Source organism: Misgurnus anguillicaudatus, chromosome 17 (assembly GCF_027580225.2).
Source record: "Misgurnus anguillicaudatus chromosome 17, ASM2758022v2, whole genome shotgun sequence".
Lineage (NCBI taxonomy): Eukaryota > Metazoa > Chordata > Actinopteri > Cypriniformes > Cobitidae > Misgurnus > Misgurnus anguillicaudatus.
The window spans coordinates 19279959-19295339 of record NC_073353.2 but is presented as its reverse complement, the minus strand read 5'-3'; the positions used below and the strand labels follow the sequence as shown (position 1 = coordinate 19295339).

The following is a 15381-nucleotide window of genomic DNA, read 5'->3' as shown; positions in this document are numbered from 1 at the left end:
CCTCTACTACATCCACTCTCCTTCCGGTGAGACTACGGTGGTCCACTATGTCACACTCGGGGCACGCACTTCTGGATTCGGGGGCGGAGGGCAACTTCATCGACAGCTCACTAGCACGTAAGCTCAAGTTACCTTTCACTGCACTTACCCACCAGATTGCGCCCTTCGCCCTCAATGGACATCAGTTACCCACTATCAAGTACACCACAGCACCTATCACACTCATCACTTCCGGAAACCACACAGAGACTATTTCATTTTTTATTACTGACACTGCTCTCTCTCCCATAGTTCTTGGTCATCCGTGGCTTCATTCCCATAACCCAAGAATTGACTGGAAACTGGGTTCTGTTACCAGCTGGAGCGAGGAGTGTCATAAGTCCTGTCTTGTCTCTGCTTGTGTTTCTGTGTCTGAGTCTGTGTTTCAGGGGAAAGCAGTGGATTTGTCTACCGTGCCCGCGGAGTACCATGACCTGAAGGAGGTGTTCAGTAAGTCGCGGGCTGATTCTCTTCCTCCTCATCGTCCCTATGACTGTGCGATAGACTTATTGCCAGGTACGTTTCCGCCTAAGGGCAAGTTATACTCTCTGTCTGTTCCGGAGATGGAGGCCATGGAGAAATATATTTCTGATTCTCTGGCAACGGGGTCATTCGCCCTTCCTCATCTCCAGCGGGGGCGGGGTTCTTTTTTGTGGGGAAGAAGGACGGATCCTTGCGACCTTGTATTGACTACCGAGGGTTGAACAACATCACGGTAAAGAATACTTATCCTTTGCCGTTGATGTCTTCAGCTTTCGAGAGGTTGCAGGGAGCGTCCGTTTTCACTAAATTGGACTTACGTAATGCATATCATTTGGTTCGCATCAGGAAAGGGGATGAATGGAAGACTGCGTTTAACACCCCTCGTGGCCATTTTGAGTACTGCGTGATGCCTTTCGGTCTCACGAACTCGCCGGCAGTCTTCCAAGCACTCGTTAATGACGTGTTGCGAGACATGGTAGATCAGTTCATATATGTTTACCTGGATGACATATTGATTTTTTCTTCGTCTCTCCAGGAACATTTGCAACACGTACGACGAGTGCTTCTGCGGTTGTTAGAGAATGGGCTTTTTGTCAAGGCGGAAAAATGCGTTTTTCATGCACAGTCTGTTTCTTTTTTAGGACACATCATTTCGACTGAGGGTGTTCGCATGGATCCTGAGAAAGTTAAGGCTGTGGTAGATTGGCCATCCCCAGAGTCTCGCAAGGCCCTGCAGAGATTTCTGGGGTTCGCCAATTTTTACCGGCGTTTCATTCGCAATTTCAGCCAACTAGCCGCACCTCTGACCGCTTTGACTTCCCCTGGTTTGACGTTCAGGTGGTCAGACGCAGCTGAGGCTGCGTTTGCCAAACTGAAAAGCTGCTTTGTTTCAGCTCCCATTCTTGTAACCCCTGATCGTTCACGTCAATTCATAGTGGAGGTCGACGCGTCAGAAGTGGGGGTAGGAGCAGTGTTGTCCCAGCGCGCATCCTCAGACGGAAAGGTTCATCCTTGCGCGTATTTTTCCCATCGTTTATCTCCTGCGGAAGTTAATTATGACATTGGCAATCGAGAGTTGTTGGAGGTCAAGCTAGCACTGGAAGAATGGCGTCACTGGCTTGAGGGGTCGGGTGTACCTTTCATTGTATGGACGGACCATAAGAATCTCGAATACATTAGAACTGCCAAAAGACTTAACTCCAGGCAGGCTCGGTGGGCATTGTTTTTCGGACGTTTCGATTTTACACTTTCTTACCGGCCGGGTTCCAAAAACATCAAACCCGATGCTTTATCCCGTCTTTTTGAGCGTTCCGATCGTACTGCTACTCCCGAGCCCATTTTACCAGAGAAAATCATCATCTCTGCGCTCAGATGGGAGGTCGAATCGAAGGTTTTGACAGCCTTAGAAGGGGTAACGCCCCCGGCTCGCTGCCCACCGAACCGTTTATTTGTGCCGGAAGGGTTACGGTCAGACGTTCTCCAGTGGGGTCATGGTTCCAGTGTTGCTTGTCACCCAGGGGTTAGTAGAACTAGGTTTCTAGTCAAGCAACGATTCTGGTGGCCTGGTATGGCTCGTGACGTCCACGACTTCATCTTGGCTTGTTCGGTTTGTGCTGTTGGTAAGACTTCCAATCGTCCTCCAGATGGGTTACTTTTACCGCTGTCTGTCCCTTCGAGACCCTGGTCCGACATTTCGCTAGATTTTATTACCGCCCTCCCACCCTCTAGGGGTAATACGGTGATTTTGACCGTAGTGGACCGGTTCTCGAAGGCGACCCATTTCATTCCCTTGCCCAAATTACCATCAGCCAAGGAAACAGCGGTAGCTGTCATTGACCACGTCTTCCGAATACATGGCCTCCCGACAGACGTGGTCTCTGACAGGGGTCCCCAGTTTGTGTCCAAATTTTGGCGAGAGTTCTGCAAATTGCTAGGGGCGACTGTTAGTCTTTCATCCGGGTTTCATCCCCAGAGCAACGGTCGAACCGAGCGAGCCAATCAGGACGTCGAAAGGGTGTTGCGATGTCTGGTTTTCAAGAATCCTTCGTCCTGGTGTCAGCAACTCTCAATTGTGGAGTACGCACACAATTCTCTGCCGGTGTCATCTACGGGCATGTCTCCATTTAAGTGTAGTTTAGGGTACCAACCACCTAATTTTGTCAGTACTGAATCCGAGGTGTCGGTTCCCTCCGCAAACGCACTAGTCCAGAGGTGCCACCGCACCTGGACCAGAGCTCGCAGAGCTCTGCTCCAGGCAAGGTCACGTACCAAGGCCAAGGCCGATCGCCAACGGTCAAAGCCTCCCCGATACGTCGTCGGTCAAAGAGTGTGGCTTTCAACCCAGAATATTCCGATGCGTTCCGTCTCGAATAAACTTGCTCCCAAATTTATTGGCCCGTTTTCTGTTACCAAGATCATTAATCCGGTAACAGTGCGTCTTAGCCTTCCTCCTGCGTACAGGAGGGTTCACCCCGTCTTTCATGTCTCCAAAATTAAACCGGTGATTTCTTCCCGTCTTAATCCGCATACCCCGGTTCCCCCTCCGCCTCGTATCGTTAATGGGGAGACCACTTATTCGGTTAACCGTATTCTGGACTCCAGACGGAGGGGACGCGGATTTCAGTACTTGGTGGATTGGGAAGGTTACGGTCCGGAGGAGAGAAGGTGGGTTCCTGCTCGGGACATACTGGATCACCGCCTTATTGATGAGTTCAATCAACAGGTAAAGCAGGCTGGGAACGCCGAGGGGCGTTCCTAGGGGAGGGGGTACTGTCACGGTAGGAAAATCCATTGTTTTCCTCCGTGTCATGTTTGTGTGTGTGTGTTGTTCACTTACCCTGCCATGTGCTCGTTAGAGCGATCCCCTTCACCTGTGTGTTGATTGTCTCGCTCCAGCTGTTCATCATTACATCATCTCCATAAAGACTCACCTGACTTTCTGTTCCCTGCCAGATTCTATTGTTTGCTCTGTCTCCGTGTTGCTTGGTTGTTCCCTGTGCTTTGGATTACGTGTTTCAGTTGGATGTGTATTGTCGTCGTCGTCTTCGTGTGGATGTTCCGTGTCAGCCTGGATTTCACCACTGCTCACCACTCCACCAACGTCGCACTCAAAACACCAACTTCCACCGTAGTCATCGTCACCATTGCCAACAACAACACCGGACTTGATTACTTACGCATTTGACTTTGAATACTCTCTCTTTGTTTATATTTAATAAACATTGTTCATTTTTACACCTGCGTTTGCTTCCGTCTTTTACAAGTCATTACAGAAGAATCTGGCCAACATGGAAGCAGCAGGTGGCCAGCCGATCTCCGCGTTGGAGGAGTTTCTCCAGCGATCTCTGGCTCGTATGGATCATCAGGATCAAACCATCGAGGACATGCGGAAGGCCGTCCAGGCAATGGTGGCGAAGGTTTCCGAGCTCTCTCAGCGATCTCCGAACATCACGCCTCCCACTGCGCCACCCATGCCGCCCGCACCATCTTCACCTCCAGGGGGTAGTTTCATCCAGGAACCGAGACTGCCGATCCCGGAGAAATATGCCGGTGAGCCCAACTACTGTCGTACTTTTCTCTCTCATTGTTCTCTACATTTCGCCCAACAGCCCCGGACATTCTCGCTCGAGGAGACCAAAGTGGCGTTCACGCTCTCGCTGCTCTCGGGCAAGGCTGCCCTCTGGGGGACGGCGGTATGGGAAAACCACGACAGCTGTTGTTCCTCGTTCGCCTCGCTTTCCGAAGAAATGAAGAGGGTTTTCGATCGCTCCGTCGCCGGGAGGGAGGCCGCCCGGCTCCTCACGGATCTCCAGCAGGGGGAGCGGTCGGTCTCGGACTATGCCATCGAGTTCCGTACCCTGGCGGCGGAGTGCAGGTGGAACGAGGAAGCGCAGTGGGACCATTTCCTGCATGGGTTGGCGGATCGGATCCATCGAGAGATCATCACGGCGGAATTACCGAAGTCGCTCAACGGTCTGGTGGACTTGGCGATCCGGGTTGACGCACGCCTGTCTACCGTTGCCAGAAGGAAGACTCAAGTTCTGCCCCTACGTCAAGCGGAGTCCACGGATCCTCCCATCGAAGTTTCCGCCGGTGGTCTCTCAGATCCGGAACCCATGCAGGTGGGTCGAGCTCGGTTACCCTGGAAGGAGAAGAATCGGCGGAGATCCTTGGGTCTTTGCCTATACTGTGGTGAGTCGGGTCACCAATGCCAGAGGTGCCCGGTAAAAGACCAAGCCCGATAGTAAAACAGAGGCTACTATCGGGCAGGATCTCCGCACAGAAGACCTCTACTACATCCACTCTCCTTCCGGTGAGACTACGGTGGTCCACTATGTCACACTCGGGGCACGCACTTCTGGATTCGGGGGCGGAGGGCAACTTCATCGACAGCTCACTAGCACGTAAGCTCAAGTTACCTTTCACTGCACTTACCCACCAGATTGCGCCCTTCGCCCTCAATGGACATCAGTTACCCACTATCAAGTACACCACAGCACCTATCACACTCATCACTTCCGGAAACCACACAGAGACTATTTCATTTTTTATTACTGACACTGCTCTCTCTCCCATAGTTCTTGGTCATCCGTGGCTTCATTCCCATAACCCAAGAATTGACTGGAAACTGGGTTCTGTTACCAGCTGGAGCGAGGAGTGTCATAAGTCCTGTCTTGTCTCTGCTTGTGTTTCTGTGTCTGAGTCTGTGTTTCAGGGGAAAGCAGTGGATTTGTCTACCGTGCCCGCGGAGTACCATGACCTGAAGGAGGTGTTCAGTAAGTCGCGGGCTGATTCTCTTCCTCCTCATCGTCCCTATGACTGTGCGATAGACTTATTGCCAGGTACGTTTCCGCCTAAGGGCAAGTTATACTCTCTGTCTGTTCCGGAGATGGAGGCCATGGAGAAATATATTTCTGATTCTCTGGCAACGGGGTTCATTCGCCCTTCCTCATCTCCAGCGGGGGCGGGGTTCTTTTTTGTGGGGAAGAAGGACGGATCCTTGCGACCTTGTATTGACTACCGAGGGTTGAACAACATCACGGTAAAGAATACTTATCCTTTGCCGTTGATGTCTTCAGCTTTCGAGAGGTTGCAGGGAGCGTCCGTTTTCACTAAATTGGACTTACGTAATGCATATCATTTGGTTCGCATCAGGAAAGGGGATGAATGGAAGACTGCGTTTAACACCCCTCGTGGCCATTTTGAGTACTGCGTGATGCCTTTCGGTCTCACGAACTCGCCGGCAGTCTTCCAAGCACTCGTTAATGACGTGTTGCGAGACATGGTAGATCAGTTCATATATGTTTACCTGGATGACATATTGATTTTTTCTTCGTCTCTCCAGGAACATTTGCAACACGTACGACGAGTGCTTCTGCGGTTGTTAGAGAATGGGCTTTTTGTCAAGGCGGAAAAATGCGTTTTTCATGCACAGTCTGTTTCTTTTTTAGGACACATCATTTCGACTGAGGGTGTTCGCATGGATCCTGAGAAAGTTAAGGCTGTGGTAGATTGGCCATCCCCAGAGTCTCGCAAGGCCCTGCAGAGATTTCTGGGGTTCGCCAATTTTTACCGGCGTTTCATTCGCAATTTCAGCCAACTAGCCGCACCTCTGACCGCTTTGACTTCCCCTGGTTTGACGTTCAGGTGGTCAGACGCAGCTGAGGCTGCGTTTGCCAAACTGAAAAGCTGCTTTGTTTCAGCTCCCATTCTTGTAACCCCTGATCGTTCACGTCAATTCATAGTGGAGGTCGACGCGTCAGAAGTGGGGGTAGGAGCAGTGTTGTCCCAGCGCGCATCCTCAGACGGAAAGGTTCATCCTTGCGCGTATTTTTCCCATCGTTTATCTCCTGCGGAAGTTAATTATGACATTGGCAATCGAGAGTTGTTGGCGGTCAAGCTAGCACTGGAAGAATGGCGTCACTGGCTTGAGGGGTCGGGTGTACCTTTCATTGTATGGACGGACCATAAGAATCTCGAATACATTAGAACTGCCAAAAGACTTAACTCCAGGCAGGCTCAGTGGGCATTGTTTTTCGGTCGTTTCGATTTTACACTTTCTTACCGGCCGGGTTCCAAAAACATCAAACCCGATGCTTTATCCCGTCTTTTTGAGCGTTCCGATCGTACTGCTACTCCCGAGCCCATTTTACCAGAGAAAATCATTATCTCTGCGCTCAGATGGGAGGTCGAATCGAAGGTTTTGACAGCCTTAGAAGGGGTAACGCCCCCGGCTCGCTGCCCACCGAACCGTTTATTTGTGCCGGAAGGGTTACGGTCAGACGTTCTCCAGTGGGGTCATGGTTCCAGTGTTGCTTGTCACCCAGGGGTTAGTAGAACTAGGTTTCTAGTCAAGCAACGATTCTGGTGGCCTGGTATGGCTCGTGACGTCCACGACTTCATCTTGGCTTGTTCGGTTTGTGCTGTTGGTAAGACTTCCAATCGTCCTCCAGATGGGTTACTTTTACCGCTGTCTGTCCCTTCGAGACCCTGGTCCGACATTTCGCTAGATTTTATTACCGCCCTCCCACCCTCTAGGGGTAATACGGTGATTTTGACCGTAGTGGACCGGTTCTCGAAGGCGACCCATTTCATTCCCTTGCCCAAATTACCATCAGCCAAGGAAACAGCGGTAGCTGTCATTGACCACGTCTTCCGAATACATGGCCTCCCGACAGACGTGGTCTCTGACAGGGGTCCCCAGTTTGTGTCCAATTTTTGGCGAGAGTTCTGCAAATTGCTAGGGGCGACTGTTAGTCTCTCATCCGGGTTTCATCCCCAGAGCAACGGTCAAACCGAGCGAGCCAATCAGGACGTCGAAAGGGTGTTGCGATGTCTGGTTTCCAAGAATCCTTCGTCCTGGTGTCAGCAACTCTCAATTGTGGAGTACGCACACAATTCTCTGCCGGTGTCATCTACGGGCATGTCTCCATTTAAGTGTAGTTTAGGGTACCAACCACCTAATTTTGTCAGTACTGAATCCGAGGTGTCGGTTCCCTCCGCAAACGCACTAGTCCAGAGGTGCCACCGCACCTGGACCAGAGCTCGCAGAGCTCTGCTCCAGGCAAGGTCACGTACCAAGGCCAAGGCCGATCGCCAACGGTCAAAGCCTCCCCGATACGTCGTCGGTCAAAGAGTGTGGCTTTCAACCCAGAATATTCCGATGCGTTCCGTCTCGAATAAACTTGCTCCCAAATTTATTGGCCCGTTTTATGTTACCAAGATCATTAATCCGGTAACAGTGAGTCTTAGCCTTCCTCCTGAGTACAGGAGGGTTCACCCCGTCTTTCATGTCTCCAAAATTAAACCGGTGATTTCTTCCCGTCTTAATCCGCATACCCCGGTTCCCCCTCCGCCTCGTATCGTTAATGGGGAGACCACTTATTCGGTTAACCGTATTCTGGACTCCAGACGGAGGGGACGCGGATTTCAGTACTTGGTGGATTGGGAAGGTTACGGTCCGGAGGAGAGAAGGTGGGTTCCTGCTCGGGACATACTGGATCACCGCCTTATTGATGAGTTCAATCAACAGGTAAAGCAGGCTGGGAACGCCGAGGGGCGTTCCTAGGGGAGGGGGTACTGTCACGGTAGGAAAATCCATTGTTTTCCTCCGTGTCATGTTTGTGTGTGTGTGTTGTTCACTTACCCTGCCATGTGCTCGTTAGAGCGATCCCCTTCACCTGTGTGTTGATTGTCTCGCTCCAGCTGTTCATCATTACATCATCTCCATAAAGACTCACCTGACTTTCTGTTCCCTGCCAGATTCTATTGTTTGCTCTGTCTCCGTGTTGCTTGGTTGTTCCCTGTGCTTTGGATTACGTGTTTCAGTTGGATGTGTATTGTCGTCGTCGTCTTCGTGTGGATGTTCCGTGTCAGCCTGGATTTCACCACTGCTCACCACTCCACCAACGTCGCACTCAAAACACCAACTTCCACCGTAGTCATCGTCACCATTGCCAACAACAACACCGGACTGGATTACTTCCGCATTTGACTTTGAATACTCTCTCTTTGTTTATATTTAATAAACATTGTTTCATTTTTACACCTGCGTTTGCTTCCGTCTTTTACAAGTCATTACACTTGAGTTCTTGATTTCAGTTCCATGTTTGATGTCTAACAGGAAAAATATGATGCCACTGACTGAACTGAATGGCAGTGCAGTGCAACAAATACACACGGATGAACTTGCTGAATAAAAAGACTGATAAAGTCATTTTCACTGACCATTAAAGAAACATTTTTAATTGACAGCAGAGTTTAAGAGGAACATAGATTTGTGAATAATAACAATTAACTTGCAAATAATATTAATAATTGAAGATTAACAATTAACATTGCATTCATAACATTAATCTAACAAAGCTGGCTACTGTATGTCATATGCATTGCTATAGTTTAAATATTAAACACTGAACAGTGACATGACATTATACACTTTTGCAAAGGCTAGCAGGTGGTTTAACAACGGTGCGCTGTCTGGACATGTTACCACGCATATGCGCATGAGTTTGTTTACTCTTACACATAAAACACTTTAAATTCAGACGTTTAACAATATAATTACACAAATGACATAAATATGTAGAAATGACAATGGCATACGTGAAATATAAGCGTAACAGAATTAATTTACCATGTTAAACCGTTTAAATATTAATTATTAAGCTTAATAAACCAATTCATGATGGCAAATATAAGAAAGAGAAGTCAAACAGAACACAGGTTTGGTCATTACCGAAGTCAAATAAGATACACTTACTTCACATTTATGCACAAACACACATAACATTAAAGAAATTGTCCTTAAAGCAACAGCAAAAGTTCGCGTCTGTATCAGCGATCCGGCTCAACTCAACTTTGCGTTCTGTGGGCGGGATGCTCGCCTGCACATAGATCGCGGGCACTGATTGGCTGCTGTGCTGGATGCTGTGTGTCAATCAATCTCGGCAAGAAAGAGATCTTATTAGCGAACTTTCATGATAACTATAATAACAAGTAACAGCCTTTTTAACATTGCCCTAATAATAAATAATTAATATTTATATTTATTTTATGTAACTTTTGATGAATTATTTTTTTCAACCACCAGCTAAGTGACTTTAGGGGGCCCTCTGCTGACCACGAGGCCCTTTGCAATCGCAATGGTCGTTTAGTGGCTGGGCCGGCTCTGACTTGTGTTATCAACACAAAATGACACCTAATGTGTTAAAAGCTTAACTCACAAAGATGTGTAAATCCTTTCTAAGAGTGTACCTGCTGGTTGATTTATTTAACAAACAAAATGTCCAGAATATTAAGCTTTAATATTTTTTAAGATACACTTTTTAAAAAAATGCTGGGTTATTTTTAACCTGGGGTTGAGTCAAAAAGGGTTAATCAACCCAGAAAATGTTTATATTTGTTTAAAACAACCCAGCATAGGTTAATTTACAACCCAAAAAATTGGGTTTGTCCTTTTAAATCCTATTTTTAAAGCTGGGTTGAAAATAAACCCAAATATAACTTTGGCCTATATAATCATTAAAATATAAATTTACTTGTACTTTATATTATTAAATATTAGCATAAAAACATGAGCTATTTAGTGAACACAGATAACACACTGATATGTCAGTTTAGAACCATACACTGTAAAAAATTTGCTGTAATTATGCAGCTGGTTGCCAGTAACTTACTGTAGAAGATAAAGACTGAAAATGTTTTATGGTCATGGTCAAACTGTTGCCAGTAAATAACATAAATGTAAAATCTACAGTAATTTACTGGCAACCAGCTGCCAGTAACACTGTAATTTCCACAGATTTGTTTACCGTGTACTGTTACAGTGGCCCCACTTTTACAAGGTGTTTGTGCATAAATGTGTGTCGGCAGTGTGTAAACACAACCACTCTACCACCAAAAAATCCACCCGCTCCTTCTTTTCAAATACCTATTAAACCAGAGCACTCTCATTAGACATGCCGTTTTGATTCACTTGTTAATGTGACATCACACAAACAAAGCCCCGCCCACGGCCACTGACTGACTGGTTAATTTTACCCAAGTGCTTATCTAAATGTGTTTGTTAGCACATTGTAGCGCTAATGCAGCTAAAGACACTATTGTCACAGACTGTATTCACATTAATCAGATTTATTTTTAATTTAATTAATTAATTTTTGCATTTAAATGTACACACATGAAGACAGCTATTTTTGGACATGCTATAACAAAGGATGTGTGGGGTATTTTGGTACATTATATTACATCTTGTAAAAATGGGCATAAAATATTGGCCCTTTAAAGTGCCCATATTATGAAAAACTCACTTGTTTTGAGTGAGATACAGGTTTCTGAATGTCCTCTGCCTTGAGTCTCAGATTGCGCGAGTTCAAACTCAGCTCCGTTGTTACGTAACTAGCCGTTTCGTCACATTCAGTTTGAATTTTCCCGCCCACCACCCTACTCGCAGGTCTCCACCCACCAGGGAGCTAGAGAGAGCACAGAGCAGTCAGTCATTTCGCTGATACCCTGCTGTTATCATGTCTCACTGAAATAACAGCGCTATTTGGATATTATAGATTATACTCCCGCCTGCTTTTAAAAACAAAGTTTTAACGCGTGGTTATTGGAACCCGGAGTAATCTTATATACAGTGTGTTACGACGCAAATAGTCATCAGATTGTAGGCGATAAGACTGACATGTGAAATCTGATGTAAACAACTGACTATGTATCTATATTTCACGGATTATACGCATTTGTGGACAAAAATGGTCATTAGATGTATTTTATTGGACTTTCATGGATCATGCACACATCTGAAACAGACTGGATTCGATTTGCGATCGTTGTATCAACACAAAAGGTAAGAAGTCACGTTATATTTCGCATTTTGTCATCTTCTGTCACAAAATACTTCATTTATGATGCTAGAGCATCTGTATCTCAAAACAGAGATCATACATTGATGCTAATCCCGTAAATTATACCTTTTAAATGTATAGTGATGTTACAATTGTTTGTAAACAGTAGGCTATATAGATATTTTTGCAGGCTAGATAGTTTACAACGTGGTTTCGAAAGTTAAAAAAATATTTAACGGCTTTATTTTACAATTCTACAAGAACTAAGTAATAGTGCTTTGCCAAACTAAAATTTTTTTGCAAAACTAACCGAGACCAGGCCTTACCGCCCCGGCTTTTCTAACGAGGCTAACCCCCGAGCCTCTTATAACTTTACGGTCCGGACCTCCCGCTAGCTTCTAGCAATTAGCACGCGGTCCACAAGCAGTATACAGTACATCCCCCGCCGGGTCTTAATTTCTGTAATTTGCAAAAATAATGCGTTTGAAAATGTTTTATAACGGGAATATGTTAGCATTGTCCAGGGAAAACGAGTGTATTGTTGAAACTGCTACATCACAATTTACTCTGGAATCATTGTGTGTCATGAGTTTCTTCTCCTGGAGTGTACTTATTAGTGATACTTTTCTGCATGATTAGTCTGTTGGCAACATAAACCGTTAATAATAATAATATATAAAATAATAACACAGTATGGTCTGTACTGCTCACGATATCACTATGCACGCGCACATGACGTTAGTAGTGGGGCGTGATCAAAGGAGCAGCAGCTCATAAATATGTAATGACTAGCTCAAAACGGCACAATCTGAAATGCACTGAAACAGAGGCTACTAGAGATGGGTAACAATCTTTTCCTACAACTATTTCGAGCAAACAACTTTTGAAACATGCTTTATGGAACTCATACACCTATTTAACTTGTGGAAAAGCAGTCATAAGATGGGCACTTTAAGTATATTACACAATGTATTGAGTTTTTTTTCTACACAAATTTACATCCCTATTAAATAAATAACTTTGAGCACATTGTATCTATGTCATGGTAGCGGACAGCAGGCTCTGCTTATTATCAATGACATACTGTATGAATTAGAAACCTTGCTGTAAAGCTCAGAGTACCCTAGTCTCAGCCTCAGACGCCACGCCCACAAACTGTTGGCTGAACGTCTGATGTTTTTCGTACACTTTTCTGGAAACCCTGTGAGAATGTCAAAAGTCGTCTTTTGATTGGTTGAAATAAACCGGATTTCCAGGAGACGCGAGTGTCGCGATTAGTTTCGGTCCCTGGAAAACAAGCTCTGGCGTTCCATTGATGCAGAGAATCAGTCATGTCCACGTGGATAATAATGACCAGTTATCATGATCAGCTAAACATTGGACTCTCAAAAATATGCAAAGTTCGCAGCATAGACTCTCTAAAAGACGTCCAAGAGTTTTGCTTGAGGCAGTTAGTGGAGTCAAAAAGTTCGGTTCTCCTGAATTGCTTGTATGTGTTAAAAAGTGGAGAGATATGCTTCAAACAGACATTTAACGGGAGCGTCTCATTGGTGTGGCTGTTGATGAAGTGCACAACGTTGTTCTATGGTGAGTAATGTTGTTTATTTAGATGCTATTCGATTGCGGCTGGTTATTTCAATAACTGACTTGTTGCCAGCCGGCTCGTTATTGTGAGGAGTCCGAAACGTGACGCTAGACGAAACAAACTGTGATTGGTTGTTTGACATGTCGGTCAAACAGCTTGTGGGTGGGCTTTGTCCAGAAAAAGCAGCGAAAAACACCAGACCTTCAGTATGAAGGTCTGGCTACGCGAGACTAAGAGTACCCTTACTCATGAACTCCATATATACCCAAACCTTTCCACTTACAAAGATTGTGAGGAGAGAAATCTTTGTTTATGAGCTAGTCCCACACATTTGATATTTTAATAAAGGTAACCTAACCTTTTGAGAGGTTCTCTTTGAACCTTGCACTTTGGCAGATTTACATACTGTAAGTTGAAATTGAAAAATAGCCTTTTCAAAGCCGCTTTGAATGTGTAAGCTTACAGTATGTGTCTTTAATTCATGGTTTTATTGTTGTATTAGTAGTAACAGTGTTGATATATTAATTTTAGTGGAAGAAATAAGAATTAATAACAAATCATGTTTCAGCACAGAATTACACAAAAGTTATTGTGTAAACTGTACATGTAGGTTCTGTCAAAAAGGCCCAGAATAAAAGCAGTCCATACTATCAAAGGCTTCCATACAAGTCCGCTGATTCAGGATTTTGTTTATCCCATTAGACAGCACAGTTTTATTCAGCCAACCCGGGTATAAAAGTAAGAGTGAGAGTTGGCAGGAGAACAGAACTGTGTAAACCCAAGAGCAGCAAAGTAGCTCAAGAAACAAAGTAAAAATGAGTTCTTCTGGAATGCACATGTGCAAAGTAAGTAATGAAAGATGAATATACTAATATACTGTATATACATAAAATGTCTATAGCCTCACGTGTTTTGCATTTGAAGGCTATCTTCTATGAGGACAGGAACTTTCAGGGTCGCTCTTACGAGTGTAATAGCGACTGTCCTGACATGTCCCCATACCTGAGCCGCTGTCACTCCTGTAGAGTAGAGAGCGGATGCTTCATGATGTACGACCGTCCCAACTACATGGGAAACCAGTATTTCTTTAAGAGGGGCGAGTACGCCGATTACATGTCTATGTTTGGCATGAGTGACTGCATCAGGTCCTGCCGCATGATCCCTATGGTAAGAGCATAATACATTTAATCTGTTTAAAGCACTTCTCTGTTCACCAACGGCTTTGCAATTTAGCACAATTTTGAAATTTCTTTTAATACCATTGCAGTACCGTGGACCCTTCAGAATGAGGATCTATGAGAGGGAGAACTTCATGGGTCAGATGTACGAGATGATGGATGACTGTGACAACATCATGGACCGCTACCGCATGTCTCAGTGTCAGTCCTGTCATGTGATGGACGGTCACTGGCTCATGTATGAGCAGCCTCACTACAGAGGCAGGATGTGGTACGCAAGGCCTGGAGAGTACAGGAGCTTCAGCAATATGGGTGGCATGAGATTCATGAGCATGAGGCGTATCATTGATTCCTATTATTAAAATGTATGTTTAGTACCTCAAAATTTGTTTTGTGAAGAAACTGGTGTAACTTGGCAATAAAGCATCTTTAAACTAAGCTCTAAAAATGCCTTTGCTTAGATTTATTTAACTCAGTTGTTTCCATTTTCTGAAGCTGTAATCATTTGATATCATAAACCATATTGCTATTGATTTGGCTGCTTTAAATTTAAGGTTCCTGGCTATGTTAAGGACTGCACCTTGGCACCAAGAAAGAAAAATATTTTTTATGAACATCCTAATGCTAAGAAATCCATCCGCTTCATTAAAGCTCACATAAAAAATGGTGTTTCTGCTCACCTCATATTAATATTAAATACTTATAGGGTAGTGTTACATCCTTCATATCTCCAAAGAGTTTTATCAGATTTATAAAAGACAGATCAGCTCTAGCGATTGTTTCCAGAAAAGCATGAAATCCCAGAGGTGCCAGCGGGAGGAGCGGGTCACGAGCAAGCAACACACACAAAACATCCCAATATCTCTGGATCACTTCTGATTCACATGTTCATGTGATTTACATAATATGCACTTACATGCCAATACCCAGCCCTATTTGGGACTGCCCACACACATGCAAATTTCTGCTGTTATCCCCATAAGGCTGGCTTACAAGGAAAGCTAAACAAGGCTTTCTTCTCCTACATCCAAAAAAACCCACTTTGCAGTGATGCCTGTGACTTCTTCTCGAAGAAACGATGCTAATTGAGCGTTTTCACTCTTACTCTGATTGACATGTGCCCATAAAAGGAATATGGGGTTACTGTCATGTAATGGGTACCGATGTTTGAATTTCTTTTCCGAAACTTGTAGAAAGAGGAGGTGTAAGTGTGTCCTAGAAATAATAAATAAATGTATAATTTCTGCGG

The 15381-nt window shown here is 45.2% G+C and overlaps 2 protein-coding genes across 3 annotated transcripts in view; both read left to right on the top strand.

The window, feature by feature from the left end:
• The window catches only part of uchl3 (ubiquitin carboxyl-terminal esterase L3 (ubiquitin thiolesterase)), a 129460-nt gene that overhangs the window by 59768 nt on the left and 54311 nt on the right, over positions 1 to 15381 (top strand). The window lies entirely within an intron of this gene.
• On the top strand, positions 13650 to 14592 carry LOC129451633 (gamma-crystallin M2-like). Of its 2 annotated transcripts, XM_055214941.2 has the most exons (3): positions 13650 to 13799; positions 13879 to 14121; positions 14222 to 14589. In XM_055214941.2, the coding sequence occupies exons 1-3, from the start codon at positions 13770 to 13772 to the stop codon at positions 14492 to 14494; spliced, it is 546 nt and encodes a 181-aa protein (XP_055070916.1). In that variant the 5' UTR covers positions 13650 to 13769; the 3' UTR covers positions 14495 to 14589. The 2 variants fall into 2 exon arrangements, with proteins under 2 accessions (XP_055070916.1, XP_055070915.1); XM_055214940.2 differs by lacking the exon at positions 13650 to 13799 and having other exon boundaries at positions 13846 to 14121; positions 14222 to 14592.